Source organism: Chelonia mydas, chromosome 7 (genome assembly GCF_015237465.2).
Source record: "Chelonia mydas isolate rCheMyd1 chromosome 7, rCheMyd1.pri.v2, whole genome shotgun sequence".
NCBI lineage: Eukaryota > Metazoa > Chordata > Testudines > Cheloniidae > Chelonia > Chelonia mydas.
The window spans coordinates 100,399,168-100,422,814 of record NC_057853.1 but is presented as its reverse complement, the minus strand read 5'-3'; the positions used below and the strand labels follow the sequence as shown (position 1 = coordinate 100,422,814).

Genomic DNA, 23,647 nt, shown 5'->3' with positions numbered 1-23,647 from the left:
TGGAAGTTGTTGAATATCAGAGTATAGTCACCAAAGACCAGGAATAACTCCAAACATTGAACAAAAAATTAAACATTGCCAGACTACATGCTCTAGTTCATAAAAACCTGTGCAGGAAAGGGAAACCCACGATTTTGCTCAGTACAATACTCATTAAATCTAAAACATGTATCTTATCATTGCAATATTACATTCTAGATCTAGGGAAATGTCTTACTTATCACAAGATAACAGCTCAATAAGAAGTGTTTTTCTTTAAAATGTAACCTGCTGTGCTGTAATAATGTGTGTTTCTGCTCAGGCTATGTGACACATTATGGTGAAACCATCACATTTTTATGTTTTTGTCCTAATGCAGATCAGTCCACTGAGACCACAAAGACCAAAGAGCCAAGTTATCAATGTCATTGCAAGTGAAAGACGTTTTTCTGTCTCTCCGTCATCTCCAGCTTCTCAGTCAACACCACCTCCAATCACTCCAAGGGCCAAACTTCCTTTCAATTTACCGTCCAGTAAGTTTTTTTTTTAATGAAACTTTGTTCCTAAAATATTTTGTGCAGAATGAATTACATTTCAGCCCCCTTACTCTGAAATGTTTCAGAATCAACTGAACTACTTAAGTCAGATCAACAAGAGGATAATCCAATGTGTACATTCACATCATGAGGTATAAGTGTATTTTTGGGAGTTAACAGATGTATGGTTGTTTAAGCTATATTATTACAGATGATGATTTCTGTGACCTGAGCACTTGGTCATGTTTACATTTCTTATACATGTTTTAATATAAGAATTAATTTAAAATAATGGGAATATTGTTAACTGTCTCTCTCGTGACTGTATTTGTCAAATCTTTTTAGAGATTTGGTGTAAAAAGTTCAGTGGCTGGAGTTTTGATTACTTTCATTTAATACCATCTTCTCTACCTCTGTGTACATGTTAAAAAAAAAAAAGTGGTATTTTTCCTAACACACACACAGGCAGGCCTTAATCCTGCAAAGCATTTCAGGCAGTTTATAAGTGTTACAGTCAAATATTTCATCAACATCTGTTCCCAAAGATTCTCACCAGCATGCTCCAAGTTCTCTCTGTGAATTTTACTGCCACTGACCATAAGATGTAGCTTGCAGATACATACTGTAGTAAGGAATTTGCTCCTTAGGCCTGTGCTATGGTACACCTCTTGTGTTTGTCAAGTGACAAAAACTATTTTTGACTTTTTACTAAAACAAGAAAAATTGCTTAAAGAAATAAGTTTTCTGCTCCATTTCACAGTGTCATTTTTTATAAATATTGTTGTTTTATAAGTGCCTAAAGATTCATGCTGTGCTGGCTTCTGTAGAGTACAAAGGTTGAAGGAACAATCTCCAGCTACTGTAGTTAGTACCTGAGATGGACTTTCCTTGTGTGTGTAGTAGCTACAAGACAGAATAGCTTGTCTTTTCCCTGCATTTCTCAGTGAATTCTTCTGTAAACTTTCATACATTGGATTCAGTCTTCAAGAACTCCTATTACATAACTGAATGGAGTACAACTCCCATTTTGTGTACAAAGTTAGCTTCTACAAATTGCCTTGCAAAGTTTCCAGTTGTTGACACTTAGCTAAAAATCTCACTGGGCACTGAACTAATAAAGAAACAACATTTAGGAAGTAAGTCCTTTTTTATGCATGTGCCTAACTTCTATTACAGATAACAAAAATTACAGATCTGGCAAGTTCACATTTGCTTTATTTGTTTTCTTTGATATTTTATTTTTAAATAAGCAAAATTTATCGGAAAGAATGTTGACACACATCAAATTTATAAACCATAATCCAAGATTCCTGTATTCCACATAATTGTATCAAAAGAATTCACTGTGTGTAGCAGAAGTGTGTTACAGAATCTGAGGGAGAGGGAGGCTTGTTTGTTTGGGTTGTTTCTACTCCTCCTGGTTGGAAAGATAACTTCAAAAAGGTGAACCAAGTGTAAATCAAGTGTTGCCTTCCTGAGTTTCCAGAGAGGCTGAAACAATAATTCTGACTGATATAAATTAATTTTCATCGATCCAAAAATGACAGTCTTGCACATTGAAAACTGAAAATTTGGAAACATAACATAATCTGAATTACATTTCACAGGGGCTACTGTGCTAATTATTTGTTTTCATATTTAATAAAAACCTCCATTTTAAAAATGTTTCTGAAGCTATCACATAGTTTTGAGAATGTTTCTACCAGATTGCTGCAGACTCTAGGACTTTGCTGCATTATTTAGGTGCAGCTTGCTACAGAGTAAACAGAGCCTTGACCTTAATCATTCAAAGAATTATAGCTCTAACATTTTTAAAGAATTCCAGGATAATAGATAATTTTTTGTGAAGCAAGCTGGCTAAAAAGAGTTAATCTTATATTGAGCTATGAGAATAGTGCTTGCTTCTTGACTGTCTAGGAGAATGAAAAATACAATTTGATAATCTGCTCCACAGAATCAAAGAAGGTAGAGATGAAAAAGACTTAAGTCATCTTGTTGATCCCTGCCAGTTGAGAATTGTTCCCAATGGCATATAGTAAATAAAGTTAAGGGATACACAGACAACATTGGATGATGGTCATCTCTGATAAAGTACCCTGCAAAATTGTAGCAAAAAGAAATTATTAGACTTATTTACACTTAAATGTTCAGAAATCAAGATGAATTCAGGCTTTGGGAGAGGAGATTGGTAGGGGGTACATTGTCTTTGGGATATCACAAATAGACATACAATATTGAGGCAAACAGTTCCTCCCCAAATCGTAGCAGTGAAATGATGTGGTTTTGTTTAAATAACTTTTTGCTGCAGTAAGGTGACTTTTGGACATACTTGTGACTGCCATTCAGGCCAGATACTTATTTTATATATGTTAATGGTCTGCTAAGTGAAGTGCTGGATTTGGTCCACAGCTAAATTTGAACTTTGATTTTAAATGAAAAATAGAGTGTGTTGCAAATACTGTATGTATCAAAGCCCTTCACTTTGGGACGTGTCCTGCTCCTTCTCTGTAAGTATGCAATGCTATCTGGCAATGGAACTGGTGCGTCCAGGCTTTGGGGAGGCCAGATAAGAGGTGCATACCCCCTACACAGTGGTAACTCAGGTACTACAGGGGGAAAGTGTTATTTGGAAGAGGAGCAGGGATGTGGCTGGAATAAAATCTATTATGCAGTTCCAGCCATGGTTGGGGGCCATTAGGAATTGTCAAGGCTATTCCATCTATTAAAATTAAGTTGTCTCCACAGGCCATCTCGTCTGCTGCTCCTTTGTTTGAGGAAAAGATTCCTTTTCTACCTCTTCCATGGATCTCCCCAGTGCCTATCTGAGATTCACGGGCTGAGCATGGGGAAGTAGATTTTGCCCTTAAGAACAGAAAGCCAGGTCTTCTCATACTCTTAGCAAATACACTAAAATGTTTTACCAGTAATTCTTGTATAAATTACTTTGACCAGAAATTAAAATCAAATGAATTAAGAGTTTGAAATACAGTTATAGCTACTAAAAATAATGTAAACATCAAAGGCATCTATTTTACTGAGGGGTACATGTGTGCTCTGTTTACGCAAAAGTTTCATTTTCTAATCAAAGTAAATTTGGTATTTAATTTAATTGATTGTTTTCCTCACCTTTAAGAATTAGCTCTTCTGTGAGAGCACTGAAACTATAAACTGCTATTTTTATGTTAATCTAAAGTAAAAATATGTGTGTGCTTCATTAAGCAAAGTGTTTCTTAAACTTAAATTGTATGAATATGTTAGTTTTGTGTCTCCCTAACTTAGGGATTACAGTTGTGTACATTGACATTTTATAAGTAAAATTCTGCTCTCAGTTACAATGGTTGAGTTCCATTATAGTCACTGGAATTTCACCATTCTCACTGACCTCAAAATTTTGACCTTTTATCTTCTATCCACAATAGCATACAGTGATTTAATATTTAATATGTACTATGCTATCATTTAATATACCTAGGAGAAGTCTTTAGTACACTTATATTTCTCTGTTAAAAAGGCATAAATCTCCCACTTTAAGATGTTTATTTAGACATAATAAAATACTATTTAACTCTCTCTGGAATGATATGATTAAATGTGAAGGTTTTTAAATGTTCCTCTCAAAAACTACAGTTAGGGTTAAACATGTACATGTAGCTAATTTAAGTTAAATATGGAAGAACATCAACCAAAGGAAAAACAGACACATCAAAACTGCATACACACACAAACCTTACTTCTGCCAAAGTTCTCCAAATGTTTCATTAAATCACTGTAGAAGTATCATTTTATTTAATTTATTACTGGTTTATTGTATTAAATGTTGTTGTTAAGAAGACACATGGAGTATGAATGTTATGGAACTTGATTTTTACCATGAAGAGGCCGTCTTTCCCATCAGGAGCTCAAATGTCTAAATAGACACACAAGACAAAGCACCCTGGGCAATCTGAGAAACCTGTTTGAAGCATTAATTTTTTTGGTAATGAGTGGGTAATGCTATAGTCTGATGATGTGTTTAAGTATGTGTGGGTTTTGTAGAAGTGGGTTTTGAGGGGTTTGTAAGAAGAGGTGGTGGGATGCCTGCTACTTTTGGATGTGGGAAGGCGTTCCAAGTGTAGGGAACAGAATGAAAGGAAGGATAAGAATGAGAGAAAAGGAAACAATGGGAGAAGTGAGGCAGAATTCATTCAGGAAGAAGTAGACAGAAATGGGAACAGTGAAGCAGGCAGCCATAGAATTGCTCAGGTCCTTGAAGGAAATGACAAGTTTCGAGTTGAGGAAACCACTGGAAGAATTTGAAAGTGATGGATGAGGGATATTTTTTTAGCTGATGTAGACTGAATGGACTAAATAGAGATGAAATGACAAAGAGATTTCAGTGATAAATGAATACAACTGTCTTGAAGCTAAAGTTGAAGCTAAAGAAACTTAAAGTTTCTTGTACTAGTGAAGAAAATAGTAAGGTAGGCCATTCAGGAAAACCAGAAAAGAGACACAGTGAGAATATTGCCAAATATTCTGCATTAAAAAAGAATCTGTGTAAACAAACCCTCCACCTACTCAAGAAAAATCAGCCTTTAAGTGAAAATGGTTTCCCCAATTTATAAACAAAATGATGTATTATAAGAAGGGCTTTATCAGTGCTCATTCCTCTGGCAGAGCTCTCGCTTAAACCAGTGGAAGATTTGCCTGTAGAAGAATGGCTGAATATGTTCCTGTGGGTGAAATTTACCTGTGAGAAGGGCCAGCACAAGACCTATACGCCACTTAGGCCTTCAAAACAAGACTTAAATAGAAGTTAACTCCTGCTTAGGCCTAGTTCTGATCATCTTCACTAGGGTAAATTTCACCATGTTAATGATTGTTCTCTACCTTCTGTGAGTAAATTAAAAAAAAATTTGTTGTATATACTCTAGGTTTATAATGTTGATTATTTAAACAACTAATGACTCATAATTTAATATAATATATAATATAATATTATATAATTTTGCCAGAAGCTGGGAATAAGCGACAGGGGATGGATCGCTTGATGATTACCTGTTCTGTTCATTCCCTCTGGGGCAGCTGGCATTGGCCACTGTCGGAAGACATGATACTGGGCTAGATGGACATTTGGTCTGACCCAGTATGGCTGTTTTTATGTTCTTATGGTGCTCTGGATTTTGAAAGTTTTCAATAGAGATTTGTGGTTATTTATGGATTTCTTTAGTGCATTTAATTTTTAAAAGTCTAAATTTCTAAAAGTAGAAAAGTAAATAAAGCTCTGCTCTGTTATATTCTGTGTATACTTTGGAAAATTACTCACATCACATTTTCAATACTGTACAATCCATAGACACAGAGGTTAGAGCTGAGAAAATCTTATTTGTTTTAAATGATCTGTGAATATCAGCGAGTGAAATCTGAGACAAGGGACAATGTTGTACAATTTCCTTTTTTATTAAACAGTGAGAGACCTTGTACTGTTGATACAGACTGTACACTTAAAAGTTGACCTACCCTGACACAGTGATCCTTACTTTCATGATTCCAGCAGTTTTTTTTTTCTTTTTTTTTTTTTAATTTAAAAGCTATTGTTCCATGAGCAGCAAATAATTATACAGTCTATGAAATGAAGAGTGAACAAATGGATGCATGGGCACTATCTCTATCATAGCATTAATGCCTGAAGAAACATTCTGCATCTTAAGATTGATTTAAATGATCCAGAGACTTAAAGAAATGTTAATTTTTACAGATCTGGAGCTGAATGGGGTGTCTAGTTTGGAAATGGCAGACATTCCTCCTCCTCTGCCTCTCAAAGGTAGCATGGCAGATTATGGAAATCTCATGGAAAATCAAGAATTGATTAGCCCTACAACACCCCCCGCTGCACATCAAAGGGTAAGTCTTAGAGGTATAAATGATTTTCTGCCAGTTTATTTGCAACATTATACTGGCCAAGAACATGAAGTTCTATGTAATGCTGATAGCAGACATGTATGCCTCCAGATGATTTCTACTGCTACAGAACAGTGTCTTAATCAGGGCATGAAGGAATGTAGTGGCTCATTCTAAATGACTTGTAATAAAGTTAGATTTATTCTGGAGAAAACTAAATATAAAGCAAAACACTGTTAAATGTGTTAGCAAGGGAGGTTAAAGTGACAGGATGTAGTCTCAGCAGCAAATTAGTTTTTATACTCTTATACAATTCTATTTCAGGAGAAGAAATTAAGTATATTTCTGACAGCTTTACATTTTTGAGTTCTGTGTCATATCCTATATAGGCAACCACAGTTGCCCCCTTTAAGGGGGAGGAGATCCCTGAAACATTTTTCATCATAAACATATTTTTCAGATTCAGGCAGGGGAAGATACTTTTTCAGCTTTCTTATTTTCCAAAAGTCACTAGAATATAGTGCAGCTATTAAAAATAATTTGATTTTCAAAAAATCTTCAGCACTTTTGGAGAAGGCTATCATTTGGCCTTTTAAATGTGTAACTTTTTAGAAAAGAGATATACAGTTTTATGCTGGAATGTTTCCCTGTTCAAATTCCTAATAAGAATGATAATTTTTCAGTTTGCATATCAGAGATATGCACAGATTTGTCTGAATTAACAAAATAATTCTGAAATTTATCCTTCAAATAATTTGTTTTTAAAAAAGTTAACGGAAACTTGATAAAGTCTGGAAGAAAAGTTAGGTGGAAAGTTCCCTATTTTTATAGATGAAGAATGTGGTTTACAAGTCACTACAGGCCAGATTTTTGAGACGGGCTGAGCAACTGGAGTTGTACATACTCTCCACTTCTGAAAATCAGGCCCTGAGTGACTTCCCAAAGGTCATGCATGAAGTCTGTGGTAATTCTGGAAACAGAACCCAGATTTTCTGATTCCCTGTCTTGTGCCTCAATCGCAAAGCTAATTTAATATGATCATCAATTCTGTGGACAATTCTGTGGACTTGGAATTTATTCAAGTACAAACAGAAAAGAAACATGCCATAATAGCTAAAGCACAGGTCTGAGAGTCAGAAGATAAGGGTTCTATTCTGAGACTTTGCCACTGAGTTGCTGAGTGATCTAGGACAATTCACTTAACGTTTGTGCCTCAGTTTTCTTATCTTTAAAATGGGGATCATAACACTGTGCTTCATTGAGACTTTGTGGTTTTACACATTTTTTACAGTCCTCCAGAATGTTTTCTCTCTTTTACTCTAGTTTGCCAAAATGTCCAGATCCCTAACAACCAGTTTCTGAGGGAGCTCAGGATTTGAACACAACCTGAAAAGTTAATCAAAAATATGTTCTAAATCCTTAGATAATAAGCTCCTGAAATTTTATAAGACAAGAACTGAGTGTTTGGCTCTTCATCTAGACTTCATAAACTCTTCAAGAGCCAAGAATCTGGGTGAATAAACAGTGACAAAGTCTGTGAGATAGATTTGAAAACAGATTTGACACAAAACTAGAGGGATTATATTTCAAATAATTTAAGAAAGTTGTCCAATTTTATAGCAATGATTGCATTTATTACACTTTGTACTTGGACCCCAGTGAAATTATCAAAAGCAAAATGTGAAGACTGATGCAGGGCATGAAGAAGATCAGTCAGGTATGCTCTTATAACTTTTATGACTGAACCCCCACAATTTATGGTTACAGGCTATGGTATTTCATAAATAAATAACAGTCTTGATTATCTGTCTAGTAAACGGATTGGTTTTAAATTATCTATTCTTCGCATCAATAAGGACAAACCATTGAAAAGTTCTGTAGATAATATTATCCCAATTGCTTTAAAAATGATACTACAGAATGGGAAAGATCTCACTGTGTTAGAATTAAGTACTTGGCTCAATACTGGTTGCCTTGAAGTCAAACATGAAAAAGCTTCAGCGAACAGAAAAAGGTACATTGACAAACGTATCAAGAAATGGGCATATCGTTCTGAGTACTTTAGGTCTAACTGCTGCCAATAATCATTTATGGTGCTTGAGATTTTTATTTTTTTATGTTTAGATTATTTGGAATCCATTGTTAACCTACCTTGCTTAAGTCTTTTTATCCCAATAATCTTCTAACTGTAATGTTTTGATTGTTATCTTGTTCGTTGTAATTTTTAAAATATTAACTAGAATATCTATATACATATTCATTCTTGCATTGTGTGATTTGTTCTGCTACAAAAAATTCTGAATAATATACATGAACATGAAAAAGAATCCTTGGACTCTTGCAAGGATTATTATTACATCAAGGCATTCCTCTAGGCTGTTGTGCTCCTTCACAGGTTCGTGTACATCTTCGCATACAAAATAACTGCCTCTTTAGCATTCACAGTCAAAAGGGAAACTCAAATTAAATAGACAAAGGAGCATTTACATTTATAAATATTGGCTATAATACTTACTATTCACAGGATAATAGTTTTTATGAGAAGATTTCCATCAATCCAGCAGCAGATACAGAACTTGACAAAGAGTGTGGCAAAGAAGAAAGTGGCGGTGCATAATAAAAGAATGAAAACAAAACTTTGTTAATGATGATGATAACATTTATTTTGACTTTTTGAGATTCTGATGCATCAGTAACATTCGGACTGGAATCTGTTTTGTATATAGTTAAAATCTGTTTAGAGTGAAGTAATCCAGTGTTTGCATGTTTGTACATTGCATTGCAGATTATTTTACTCCTTGTATGTGAAGAAAATGAGTATAAGAAGGTTTTACTGTGTGCTGTCCTCATTTAGCCATAGAAAACCAGGTGAGATTAGCTGGAAGCTGAGTTAAGTATTAGGGGCAGATCCTCAGTTGATGTAGGTTGTCATAGCTTTATTGACTTCAGTGGAGCTACGACAATTTACATCAGCCGAGGATCTGACTCTAGGAGTTCATTTTCACCTGTAAAGCCCTAAATGGCCTGCATTAGCTTACCTGAGAGATTCTTTCTCTCTGAGATTCACTGCAGGGGCCCTGATGCCACATCCCTCTCAAAAGAATGGGCTGCTGGCAGAGCAGTCTCCATAATAGCCCTGGAGTTTTGAAATGTCCTCCTACCCCTGGCCTGAAATTGCTCAGAATAGCTGACTTTCAGGGCATGCTACAGGGTCTGTTTGTTTCACCAGGCTTTTGAAAAGAACTAGGGGAAAGTGAAGAACTAGCACACGTGCTCATACCTTGTGTATGGCAAAGGAATACTTGCCTCCAATTTCAGAGCTGTCTATAGCACAGGCTTTCCTTGTAGCAAAGGACCTTCTGTGTTTCTCTCTGCCAGATTCTCTTATACATCATCATCTGGCACTGACTGCATTAACCTTGAGTGCATCGGCATCATCAACATCATTTGCTTCATGGTCCCCTTGGTTCTTCCTGCGTCTTCCATGCAGCCCTCGACAGCAGCTCTTGCCTTCTGCCTTCCAAACACCTTTAGGACCCCACCAGGTATTGGCAGTACCAAAACCTCCACTAACACCATCTGGAGCTGCTCTTCCATTCACTAGGAGAGCTACATCTTCTCCTCTTCAGACTCTGACCCCGACAGACCTATGTTTCCTCCATGGTCTTTCAGCTCTCCATACAAGTCACGTTCTAGGGACACCTGGACCAGGGAACTTGAACAGTATCCTTACAAAAGAGTCTCCAGTAAGGTACCCACTACCATGGGCAGTACAAAGATTGGAATACCCTCCTGAGCCTTATTGGGCATCTTGGACTGTTCCAAGAGCATCTAGATCTGCATCAGAATCTCAATCTAGGAGGAGGTCACCTTCTCCTATACCAGCCTCATCCATGTATATGACAGCATGCCAGGTTTCACCTCAGAAGTCTGCAGGCCTGGCTTCACTCAGTACATCTTCCAAGCAGATGTTCTCTGGACATGCTGATTTGCGTACTTCCACAACTGCTTCAGTCCCTGGATTGGTTGTTGGATCCTGAGAATATATGCAAAGGGGTTCCTTTTCTGCTGGAATCAACTATGACTGTTGTAACAGACATGTTCACCAAAGCCTGGGGGGGCTTATCTGGGTCAATTTAAGGCTTAAGCACTTCAGAATCCTCAGGATGTTTCACTCTATGTAAATGTGCTAGAGCTTTGAGCTATTCATTGGGCCTGAGAGATCAACCACAAGGGATCGAGTGGTTCAAGCTCTTTCAGACAATACCATAGTTTTGTTTTAGCTGAACAAGCAGGGAGGTGTAAGGTCATATCAGCTGTGCCAGGTAGCAATCCATTTGTTGAGCTTTTGTATAAAGAACAATATCTCACTAAAAGCTTTTTACCTTCCAGGAGTGAGGAATGCTATTGTGGATTCCCTCAGCAGGAACTTCATAGACCTTCTGAGTAGTCAATAAGAAGAAACATTCTGCACCAGATCTTCCAACTGTGGGGATACCTGGTAAAAGACCTCTTTTGCAACCAATCTGAATGGCAGATGCAAGAGATTCTGCTCCAGGGCAGGTCACAGCCCAGGTTCCATGACAAATGCTTTTCTCCTCTCATAATGGAGAAATCTGCTGTATGCATTTCCTCCAGTCACTTTCATTCTGAGGGTGAATGACAAGACAAGCTTAATCTTTGTAGTGCCTGCCTGGCCAAGACAGTATAGGTTATGGACCTAAATCAACTCTCCATTTGGCCACCTGTTGTTTTACCCTTGGTTGAGGATTTCCTGTCTCAAGACCAAGTCATGTCTCTACATTCCAACTCAGTCTCCCACCTCACAGCCATAAACCTCACCTTCCTGTTGGAGCAATGAAGAGACACTCTGCTCCCAAGATATCCAGGCCATTTTGGTGAACAGCAGAAAGGATTTGTCTAGAGCCACATATGCAATGAAATGGAAAAGGTTTTCGGACTGGGTGGAATCTCACTATTTATTTCCAGACTGTACAGAGATGAGACATATACTTTACTAGCTACTACCCCTATGCATATGAAATCCTCTGGTCTCTCTGCCAGGTCAGTGTGCATCCACCTTGCATCCTCTCTGCCATACACCTTTCATTGGATGGGTTTTCTATCTTTTTGCATCCCTTGGTTTCCAGATTTTTAAAGAGACTTATTAACATGTGCCTCCCTGTGTCCAATCCAGTACCTTCATGGGACCTGAATTTAGTATTGACCTGCTTGATCGATAGTACTGTCCTCCCTTTTAAACCTTTAATGACAACCTCTCTGTTGCTGTTGTCAATGAAAACAGAATTCTTAGTAGTGATTATCCCTGTGAGGAGATTCCCAGAGGCTCAGGCACTTTGTGCAGGAGGATCAGCTAACTTTTTCACAAAAACAAGGGCTGTTTTAGGCCACGTCCTAAGGTGGTATCAGCATTGCACCTAAATGAGACAATTCACCCTCCCAGTATTCTCTTCCAAGGCTGAAGAAAAACCTCAAACTTTGGATGTTTGCAGGGCTTTGGCATTTTACCTGGACCACACAGATCCTCTCCTAGACTCTTTGTAATCTGTGCTGAAAGGATCAAATGACAACCTGTTACAGTGCAGCATATTTCACATTGGATTTCAGACTTCCTCAAGCTTTGCTACAATCTTGCTAAGGTCTCTACTCCATCAAAGATAATGGCTCACTTTATTCGGGCTCACTCCTCTTCAGCTTTTTTGAGCAACATTCCTGTATTGGACGTTTCCAAAACAACAACATGGACATCAGTGCCTTTTCCAGACACTACGCTATCACTCAAGTTTCCCAAAATGATGCCCACTTCATCAAGACAGTGTTGATAATTCAACGTTCCACTACCTGTTAGGAAACTGCTGGCAAGTCACCTGCAGTGGAATGTATATCTGCACAATCACTCAAAGGAAAAAAAACAAACCGCAATCACCTTCAAGATGTGTTATGCATTTTCTATGACCCTCCCACTTTCCCCACTATTTTGAGTATTAGCTTCTGGCAGTACGAAGGAATGGAGGGGAAAGCAGTGATCATGCCCCTTTATACTCTTGGCTCAGCATATGAGGCTAGTGAAGGCACATGCTGGCAAAAGTCTCCCACTTGAGTGCGTGATTGGGTGCACGTGCACCTGCAGTAGACTCTATATGTGTATGATGCATCTCAAAGAACAACAGTAACTGTATAGGTAAGTAACCATTTTTTGTGTGTTTTCACCTAGCTGAGACAATATGATCTTTTTAATGACTTAATGGCCAAATCAGCACTATACAGTACAGTATTTTAAACATAACAGACTTACAGATATTAGGCCAAATATTCAACTGGTGTAAATTGGTGTAGCTCAATTGAAATCAGTGGAGCTATACAGACTTATACCAGCTGAAGATTTGGCACATTGTCACATTTTAATTATTCATCATTATCCTGATGAATTTTTGCTATGTGTCATTTGTTTCTATAGATAAATAAGAAACATGCTGCTGTTTATGGATTGTGTGACTCAGCGCCACTGTAAAAATAATAGTAAAAGAAGATAATGAATTTTTGACAACAGTGCTGGAAAATTGTTGCACAACACTATGTAGCTTATGTCCTGATTACTTTTCATTCACACAATTTATGGTTTATTAAGTGAAATCAGTTAATTCTGAAAAGTGAAGTATTCCTGATCAGATCTTAGAAGCTAACCATATATCTTGCTATTCAACTCCAATAAAATAAGAATACAGGAACTCATCTCTTTTACGGTTCCACAAGGTTTCATTGCAGAATTCAGTTTGTTTGTTTTATACTGCTTTCTGAGCGACAAAAACCCTTCACTCATCATATTCTTCTTTTCTGTAGATTAAGAATTTTTTTGTCTTTTTTAATTCTTATTTTCTGTGTGTACGATGTTTTGTGCTCTATTTCTACAAGAGAGTGAGGAGAAAGGAGAGATTTTTAAATTTGATTACTCCTTTTTGCACAGGGGAAAACCAAACAAATGGGAGCAATTTAATATTTGAAATGGAAAGGACAAAATGCTTGTATTTTCCAGATGTGCCTTTTTATAAGGTTCCAGTTTCTCCTGAGGTACACGTGAGTCAGGGAATCGGCCGAAAATAGGTTCTAATGTGCACTGGCAGACTCTATCTTTATCTCAGAAAGAAAAGCAATCTCCAAGAATTGAAGGACTCACTATTACCACTGAAACATAAACGTGAACTCTGTAGAGCACCTTTAATTAAATGTAAATACAAGGGAAATTTGATCTTGTATTTCAGAAATGTTCTATGTGGAATTGTTTTGAGTACTGGTGATATCACTGTTGTGAGTATAGTGATCATTTTCCCAATTTCATATTGAGTATGAATGCCATCATTTATACTGTAGCTGAGTAAAAGAAAAGACTGGTAAGCTCTTAGAGTAGTGACCAAATTTGTTTTTGTACCAATTCATATTGGCTGTTAAGTTTTGTCTGTCTGATTTGAATTCTTAATAGTGCTGCCTTGGCATCATTCAGTGTTCTACTAATATATTCAGTGGTAGCTTATATAAATGAATGAGTGCTAAATTTAGCCCACATTATAATGGAATTTGTAAATTCAATTATATTAATTATCCACCTATCTCTGTTGTTTCTTTTCTGGCTAATTTACTTGCAGGATGTGACCGCTTTCACATAATATGCATGTTTTTTATGGCTAGTATATTTAGCCCATCCTCATTGTGTTTTCAATATATGCTCTTCCCTATTATGTCTTCAACTCTATTTTATGATAATTGATCATTTGATTTCTATGAGTGATGATAATACAAAAAAACCCACTGGTTTGATTAAGGACTTTGATCTGTAAAATTGCCAATTACTGCCAGTTTAAAGTTAATTTAATTCAAAATGGCTCTTTGTAAGTTATGTGATCAATAAAGTTAAAGTAGTTTTCCTTTATGACAAATATGAAGTTAAAATGCCTGTGAGGAAAATATACTAAGAAATATTAAGTCATTTTTTGTGATGTTCCATTAAGTTTTTCAGAAAGGATATACAGTTTATTTTGTTAGCAGGAAATTAAAATCTTTTGGTTTGGGATTTTTTTTTAATGTTTTACTAGTGATCTGCAGTTTCTGTGTCTGATGGTCTGGGCCATTAAGTGTTCATTTTATAGCTATAGAGTAATGTTGCCAAAATTTTCAAAACTGGATCTCTAACATCAGGTTCTTAAATCCATATTTAAGTACTTCAATAGAACTGCCCTGTTTTTCAAAAGTGCTAAGATCTGAAGATCCCAGTGGAATTTGAGTCCTTCTAATAATCAAGCCACTTTTATTCAAGTGCATAGGTATGGCTTCAGGAGCCTAACTTTAGACACCTACGTTCAAAAATTTTGGCCGGATAGGAGTGAATAAACTTAAAGCTTCAGACCATCAGACCTGGAAACTGAAAGTTACTAGCAAAACAGAAAAAAATCCCAATTTAAAAAAAAAGTTTCACGTTTAACCAAAAATTAATTCTAATTGAACCTGTGTGTTCTTCATATTAAATAGTATGTTGACTTGATCTTCTGATACAGAGGTCACTGAGAACTGTATTTCAATGTAAATCAGGAGAAATTATACATCATTTGTGAGACAAACACTGAAAATGAATGTTGCTCCAAGCATTATTTTAATGAATCATATAACTAATGCAGCAATGCTGTTTATAGAATAAAAGCTTTACTGAACAATCTAGCTATTCCCTGGAAAGACATATTGTAAATTTTAACTGGACTGTGCATATGAAATTCCTCATATGTGTAGGGGAGAAATGCCATCTACCTCCTTTTGCGGCAGCCAGGAGGCTCGGGCAGGACTATAGGAACAAAGACTTTGTATGCACAATCACCACTGAATAGCTGAGAGAGAGCTCCACTCCTCCAGCAGCCAGAAAGAGGAGATGAGGCTTCAGATTTGACACCTAACAGGCAGAGACTGATATGAAAGACATTTCTCTTGAGTTAGGATCCAAGAACGGTGCTTCAGCAGGAATCCAATACCCTTCCTAGCTTGTGTAGGGAGCTAGGTTTCACAACCGGTCATTCCTTGATTCTGGGTTTCAGCCAGTATGTAGACCCCCCCTCATCTTCTGTATCTGCCTATGGCTAATAGAGGGCTGGTAAATACTTCAAGCCCTGTGTTTAACTCTGTTTGCTGCTGTCTTAAAATATAGCCATGAAATGGACCTTAAATTACCTTAGAAGTACTTTTCCTCTACTCCCTGACATTTCTGCTGGCTCTCAATAAGTAAATTGAATGTTTCAAAATGAGCAAACATATCAAGCATAGCTCTGGGGCTTACCCTGCCTCAAATGAATGGAAGGAATTATGTGAAGTGGCAGAGAGTCATCCAGAACCACTAGGTTTTTGTATCACAACATACGGCTTCTTTTCAAATAATGTAATTTCACATGGTCTATCCATGATGTTCTCATAATAGCATGAGTGTGTAACTATGATTTAGAAATAATGAACTGCCTTCTAATAAAAATAAGGTCTTATTTACAATGAATTCTAGTAACTAAACCAATCTATAAATGGAGCCATGTGAAGTAGAAATGAAACCACAATATCAAGATTCCATGTACAGTACATGCAATAAAAGGCTAAGCTATTTCAAACATTTGAATTGTTCCCATGGCAGTGATCAGGAAACTTGGCAAACTCACAGTGTGTATTGTAATTTAAAGTATTAGTATGTGGCTAACGTTTTTATAACCATTTGTTTGGAAGCGTGTCGGATAGCAATCTAATAAAGTATAACAAGAATCGGTTAAGGAAACGGGGGGCATATAAAATGAGTGTAAACGGCAAAAAGAATAGGAAATTGCTGAGAAACCAAAAAAGCAAAGGTGGGTCTTATCTTCACCAGCAGGGGAAGGATGTTTTGAACCGAAAAACAATACTTAGTGGGTGTAACACTGCAGTATAACTTCCAATGCAGTGATTGAAAAGCTGCAATGATTTCGTAGCCAATATGCTGTCTAAATCTAGCCTGAAAACGGTGTATGAACAAGCCTGCAATGTCCTTGTATTCTTTCAGCAAGATGAATTTTCGTCATCATACATCTTGAATTTTATGAAAATAAATCATTTGACTTCCATGATCAATTGGAATACTTGTTTGTATTTGTCCTTTCATTCACTTCTGAAGCAAACAGACAGCCCTGTTGTATAATTTCCTATAATGTAGGGGGATAATTTTTTGTAATGTTTTTCATCAACTCAGAATGTTATTTTGAATAATGTTGAAGATTATCGAGATCTGATAATAAGGTGAAAGCCATTTATAATCTGTTTAATCTATTCCTTTTTCTTTTTTAGCATGGTGCTTTTTCTAAAAATATAAAATATAAAAAGAAAAAAGACAAGACAAGAAGTAGAGCTGTAATTCAATGTTCTTTTTAAACCATGTAGTGGTTGGGGCAACAGCAATTAGTACAGGCTGATAATCAATATGATATAAAGTATAGGGATATAAAATTTGACACGTTCTTTCAGTAGACTTTTTCTGAAATATTGAGATAGTTAATCAATAACTCTTGAGAGACTTGTTATTGTCAGCAGTAAAAATTAGGTTATAAGTGAAAAGCTAGAAGCAAAACTATATTCATAATGGCAAAGTTTGAGAGGAAGGTTTCAGGAATAAAACAGATAAAGTTTCACTCCCCTATCTGTCACAGCAGTATATGAAATCATACATGAACAACCAGTTCATCAAAATCAGTTCATCAGTAACATATTCTATTCAAAATTCATTTTTTCTAGCACCTGCCACCTCCATTACCCAGCAAAACTCCACCACCGCCTCCTCCAAAGACTACTCGAAAGCAAACATCTGTTGACTCTGGGATTGTCCAGTGAACAAGAAAGCATTTCTCCAAAGAAAAAAGCTGTAATATTTCATTTCCCTAAATATTTTAAGGTATATAACGGTTACCTCATTCACGCCTGTAATGTCTAATGTTTAGTGAAATGATTCTAACTCTGAATGGAACTCATTTGTAACAGTAAATCAGTTTTCTAAACAGATCATGCCACTGGAATAAAGCTGTCACAGGATAATGGTGACCAATTGTTTGGGAGGAGCTTGCAACCTATTTTCAAAGCAAGGGGGCATTTGTCAACTGACAATACACTATTCCCTATTCCAGAACATTTTGCTTTGTCATACCAAACTACTTAACAGAAAATAGAAATGGATACTGGTGTGTAAAAATGACAGTTGGGCATTATGGGCCTGATCCCAACACCTATGGAAGTCCGTGAGACAGGGCCGGCTCCAGGCACCAGCTTTCCAAGCAGGTGTTTGGGGCAGCATTCAGAATGGGGCGGCAGTCCGTGTCCCGCGGTGGCAATTCGGCGGCAGTTCCGCCGCTCTTCCAGGCGCGGCAGCAATTCGGCGGCAGCTCCACCGCTGTTGCGGCGGCGGCAATTCGGCAGCGACTGCTTGGGGCGGCAAAATTGGTAGAGCCGCCCCTGCCGTGAGAATACTCACATGGATTTCAGTGGGCATTGTATTGCGCCTAATAACAATACTAAGAAGCAGCATTATGATGGCTTCAAATAACAAACGTGTTCAGCGCATCACACATTCAGAAACCTGATTTTTCTGTAGCTTTTTTAATTGCTCTGTGTTATAAATAAGCTGATTTCTGATGGACTTTTTTAAAACTTTCATTATTGGTTAGCTGCTCCTCCTTCTGTCTGATACCATTTTAAACTAAGATAACTTTAGCTACTGAACAGGCACTAATTTATAGGAAAAGAAACCAAGTATACGAATATGGGACCTGATGTGATTCTACAACTGAACAGTTGAACATAAGAACGGGAAGAGCTTTTTTTTTTTTAATGTGTAATATTTTAGGTGGATTAGGACAAATTGAATGTTATCTTTTTGTCCCTGTGTCATCATTTTGTACAGAAGTTTGTATATATGACGGTTCTTAGAATGTTTTTAATTTTTGCTGCCTGCTTTTCATATAATAATGATTTAATGTATCTGCAAATGATTCCATATATGTTTTTAATTTTAACTGCTGGAAGTGTATAAATCGCTAACTTTTTATTTTTTTCAAAAATTGGCATCTGAAAATATTGGACAATGATAAGGGAAAAGAAAAGGAAAGTCACTTTTTTTTTTTTTTAATTCTTCTGTGTTTTTTATTGCCCTCACACTATATATTTTTTACTATCTACAATCTTTATAATCTTATAGTGGATTGTTTTAAATACATCACTGACTCAAAATATTAAGGATTATTTTTTAAGAAAAGGTTTGTCAAAGAAAATAAATGTATTTAGTTGATGTATTTTTCATCCTTTTTACAGAAGTGTTATTAATTTCAGGAGCTGCTTTATTAAATGTCTGTACTTTTAATTTTCTGAAATGCAGATTTATAACAAGAATAATTTGAACCCACCTCTGATAAATCCTACATTCTTACCCTATTATTTTATAATAGTTACATAACTTGTTTATGATGCATATATGTAGTGTTGAAATAAATAAGAATTTCAACACTATGAGGGTGCATCTTTTATATGCCATTCACATTGCATTTGACAGCCTATTTCAATTTTAAAGCCATTGTTGTATAAACAGCACATAAAATAGCTCAGTTTTACATGGCGCTTTAATGCTTGCTTGGTGCCAACCAGACAAAATAAAAGGCAGAGACACGACTTATGGAGCAGTAAAGCAACAACTTCATTAAATATACAGATAGTCCTTGTCACTCTAACAGCTCAACTGGTCAGATAAATATGCAAATTATTTTTCCTTTAAGCACCATGTAGCTTTGGATCACCACCAAGCACCTTTTGTTACAACAGAGAGAACATGTCACCTGACCAGAATTTCTCCATACAACTGAACTTCTTATATGCAAGTTACAAGTTGTCCTCAAATTCCAGTTCACTATTTTTTTATTAATATGACCTTTGATTCAAAGCGGGGGTGGCCAACCTGTGGCTCTGGAGCCACATCCGGCTCTTCAGAAGTTAATATGCGGCTCCTTGTACAGGCACCGACTCCAGGGCTAGACCTACAGGCACCAACTTTCCAATGTGCTGTGGGGGTGCTCACTGCTCAACCCCTGCCTCTGCCACAGGCCTTGCCCCCACTCCACCCGTTCCGCACCCTCCCATGAGTCTGCCATGTCCTTGCTCCTACCCCTCCACCCCCACCCCAGAGCCTCCTGCATGCCACAAAACAGCTGATCAGGAGGTGCAGGGAGGGAAAGGGAGGCACTGATCGGCGGGGCTGTCAGTGGGCGGGAGGCTCTGGTAAGCGGGGGGCGGAGGGGGTGGGGAGCTGATGGAGGGCTGCTGACATATTACTGTGGGTCTTTGGCAATGTACATTGGGAAATTCTGGGTCAGGTTGGCCACCTCTGATCCAAAGGGTTGAAGCAGAAAAGGATTCTAGGCTACAGTCAATCAGAAAAGTTTTTTTTTTTTGGTCCCTGCTCTTGTTTTAAGTAACTCTGCTGAAATCTCCTAAATGTCATTGTGTGTGGTAATTTTTCTGGTCATGTTAATTCCACTTAATGTCAGTTAAGAACTGGCCTCAGAGGGCCAAATTTTCATCTGGACCTTAACACAGTCTCTACTTGTGCACACATGAAATTGCATACATGTGCCTTTGCATCCTTTTTGCAGGGACAACACTTGCACATGCCTTTTACAAATTCTAACTTTTGTGCAAATGTTAGAATTTGGTCCTGCAAGACTGTTTAGGACAAGTAAAATTTGCAATCATACATGGATCTTAACAGTGCAAATTCTAACACTTGCATGTGTACTTACATGTGTACACACAGTTTTGCAGACACACTGATGGAGCCTGAAAATTAGGCTCTTAGATTCACTTTGAGACCCAGATTGTTCACTGCATTTAGTATCCAACAGTTTCTAGTAACTTGTACAAAACCCAGCCACCAAGAATCCCTCCCTTCACCACAGCTATTGCTTGCAAGCCACTTTTCACCGAGCCCAGGAACTAATCCAACAACGACCTTCTTACCCATTGATCACGCTGGTAGGCTTGCCATTTTTCCAGCAGGATAAACTCTTGCTCCACACTCTAGTGATGTTGCATCAGAACATCCAAATGCAATGTGAGGATGCCTCCAAGACTGTAAAATCGGCCACTGATGTACACTCAATAAAAAAGAGTCATAAGACAGTAATTGATTTGTTACACAAATCTTCAAAAGCAAAGAAATATTCATGTAGGAGTCCAAAATATAGGGAATCCAAGCATGGCCTTCATAATGTTGAATTAATAGCTTGCAGTCTCTAGTTATTGAATGGATTTTCAAGGATTTCCTGTATAGGAAGGAAATTGAAGTTGTTATATTTTTGTCATTTACCTTGAGCTATAAAGGGCAGTTTTCACATATATATTTTTGTCATGTTGAACCCAGACTCTCAGTCATTGTACCTGAGAGTTTGGATGTTGGGTGGTTGAGCAATACCAACAGAGACTGCTCCCTTCAAGTTCAAAAAGCAGTGACCCTGAAAAAGATTTTTTTTGATGGAGGGTTGGATAATCAGCTGAACATGAGCTCCCAGTACAACTCTGTGGCCAAAAAGAGTAATACAATCCTTAGACACATAAACAGGGGAATCTCAAGTAGGAGTGGAGTGGGTATTTTATCGCTGCGGTTGACATTGGTGGTTCCGCTGCTGGAATACTGGATCCAGTTCTGATTTCCACTATTCAAGAAGGATGTTGATAAATTGAAGAGGGTTCCAAGAAGAGCTACGAGAATGATTAATGGATTAGAAAATTTGCCATATATTAATTGACTCAAGAAGCTCAATCTATTTAGTTTAACAAAGAGAAGCTTATTGGGTGACTTGAGTCTATAAGTACCTACATGGGGAACAAATATTTCAATCTAGCTTTTCAATCTAGCAGAGAAAGGTACAACACAATGGTTGGAAATTGAAGCTAGACAAATTCAGTTTGGGGAAAAAAGGCATAATTTTTTAACATGGAGGCATAGTAACTGTTGGAACAATTTGCCACAGGTCATGGTGGATTTTTCATCACTTGCAATTTTTAAATCAAGAATAGATATTTTTTTTAAAAAAATACGTTCTAAGAATTATTTTGGGGAAATTTATGGCCTGTGTTATACAGGAGATCCGACTAAATGATCACAATGGTCCCGTCTGGCCTTTGAATCTCTGAACAATAGGCCTGAAATATTTTTTAATCAAATTTGTTTTAAAGAGATACTCCAAGCCAATTTTCAGCCATAATAACCAATTTTTTATGCTTGAGTTATAACTACTGTAAATGCCTCTGATGAGGTCACAAATGCTATGTATAAGAATAATAAAGTAAGAAAAATCTGTGTTGCATTAATGCATGAAATGTTCTTCATAATGTACAATGTAAGTACACAAAAAGAAAAGGAGTACTTGTGGCACCTTAGAGACTAACAAATTTATTTGAGCATAAGCTTTCGTGAGCTACAGCTCACTTCATCAGATGCATCCGACGAAGTGAGCTGTAGCTCACGAAAGCTTATGCTCAAATAAATTTGTTAGTCTCTAAGGTGCCACAAGTCCTCCTTTTCTTTTTGCGGATACAGACTAACACAGCTGCTACTCTGAAATGTAAGTACACAGTATGTCTGTGTTGACCATTTATGTAGAGAGAGCCAAAGGAGGAGCTTTTAGTAGATGATGTTAGTGAGAAACTTAGGGGTCCTGATCCTGTTCCCATTAAAGGTAATGATTAAACACTGATTGCCTTCAATAGGAGCAAGATTGAAAACAAAATCTAGGTTGGGGGCAAAAAGTTTCATTTGTGTTTTTCCATCTTCACCTATTTCAGTATCAGGTTAAAGAAGACTCCACCATAGTTTGCTTCATACAAGGTATGTTTCCCAACAACTTTATGGCCTTGTGTGGGATTGTACTTCCCAAGAAACTTGGTGCAGTTTTGAAGGAAGCTGTCTGTTATGATGAATATACATGATCAACTATTTTTAACCCAAGTTCCCATGGTTACATTAGTCATTCTTAATATAAGTGTTTGATGCAATCAGATGAAATAACTATAAATAAAAGGTTTTATAAAGATTACAATTCAGTATTTAAATCTGCTTGGACAAGTATTAATAAACATATGCTTTCCGGGAGTCATGCTCTTATGTTTGAAGTGCTGCAGTGCTTAAACACCAGTGTGTTGGGTGCTATTAAACAAGACAAAACAAAACGTTGTATTCCAGGCAGAGATCTTGGGACATAATTGTTTTTTCTTCATCTACTGTATTATGTACTATGTGTGTGTTCTGCAGCATTTCATATTGCTGTTATTGTTAATCTCTTATATAGCACCAAAAATTCATTCAATTTATAAATATAGAGTAAGAAGCATTTGCTTTTTCCCAAGTTTTCCTTGGCTTCCCTCTTCTATTACAAACACTGCACCTGCAGTGTTGTCACTGATGAAAATCCCTCTGCCCTGATTTTGTATTTTGGGATATTTTTTATTCTCTTGTAAAATTCCCTGTTCCTCCAACTTACTAGATAGTAGATTAATTTTCTTTTTGTGTAGTTTACCCATTTTTATTGTGCCATTTGATATAAACCTCCGATAATTTAGCTGTACTCTGTTCTGTACCTTTAAATTACATGAAAGGTGTTAAACATGTAACAACCACACATTCTATGGGTCAGTTTGGGAGTGAGACCCTCAGAGAGTAGCTCTGAAGGGGATGGTTTCTCAGGAGGCTCCATCCTACCCCCAGTTCACAGGGAGAATGGACAACTTACCTTGACATTTCTTTGCAGTAAGGCAGACCTAAGACTTTGGAAGGTGCAGCTTTCTTGCTCCTGTGCAGATGGCCAGCTTTGTTCTAGGGAAAGATAGTGTCTGGTCCTGTATATGTAGAATTAGAAAAATAAGGCATTTTTCAATTTACATCCAGACCATATGCTGCTGATAGGTGCTACAAATTGTGCTCCATTCAGAACATACACAAAGAGAGAGCTTGCTAGATGTGAATGTGTATGTGTGTGTTGAAAAGCCTATTTTAAGGTGTGTTTTTTCTTTATCTTCAGCTTTCAGCATGAATACAGTACATTATAGCTGCAAGGTCCAGTTGCTCTGACATTTCAATTTCCTTTCATTCCAGTTTTGTATTTTTCATGGATTTAAACTTAATTTCAGGCTTACAATTGCCATTTTTTCTG

The 23,647-nt window shown here is 37.1% G+C and overlaps 1 protein-coding gene across 3 annotated transcripts in view; it reads left to right on the top strand.

Moving 5' to 3' along the window:
• Positions 1 to 18,700, top strand: part of DOCK1 (dedicator of cytokinesis 1) — a 545,102-nt gene extending 526,402 nt beyond the window's left edge. For all 3 annotated transcript variants that reach the window (XM_037903703.2, XM_043551994.1, XM_027819633.3), the window contains 3 exons: positions 359 to 512; positions 6,253 to 6,398; positions 17,196 to 18,700. In XM_037903703.2, coding sequence (XP_037759631.1) covers positions 359 to 512; positions 6,253 to 6,398; positions 17,196 to 17,291 — 396 coding nt within the window. In that variant the 3' untranslated portion in view covers positions 17,292 to 18,700. The remainder of the gene's footprint in view (positions 1 to 358; positions 513 to 6,252; positions 6,399 to 17,195) is intronic.
• The last annotated feature ends 4,947 nt before the right edge of the window (positions 18,701 to 23,647 follow it).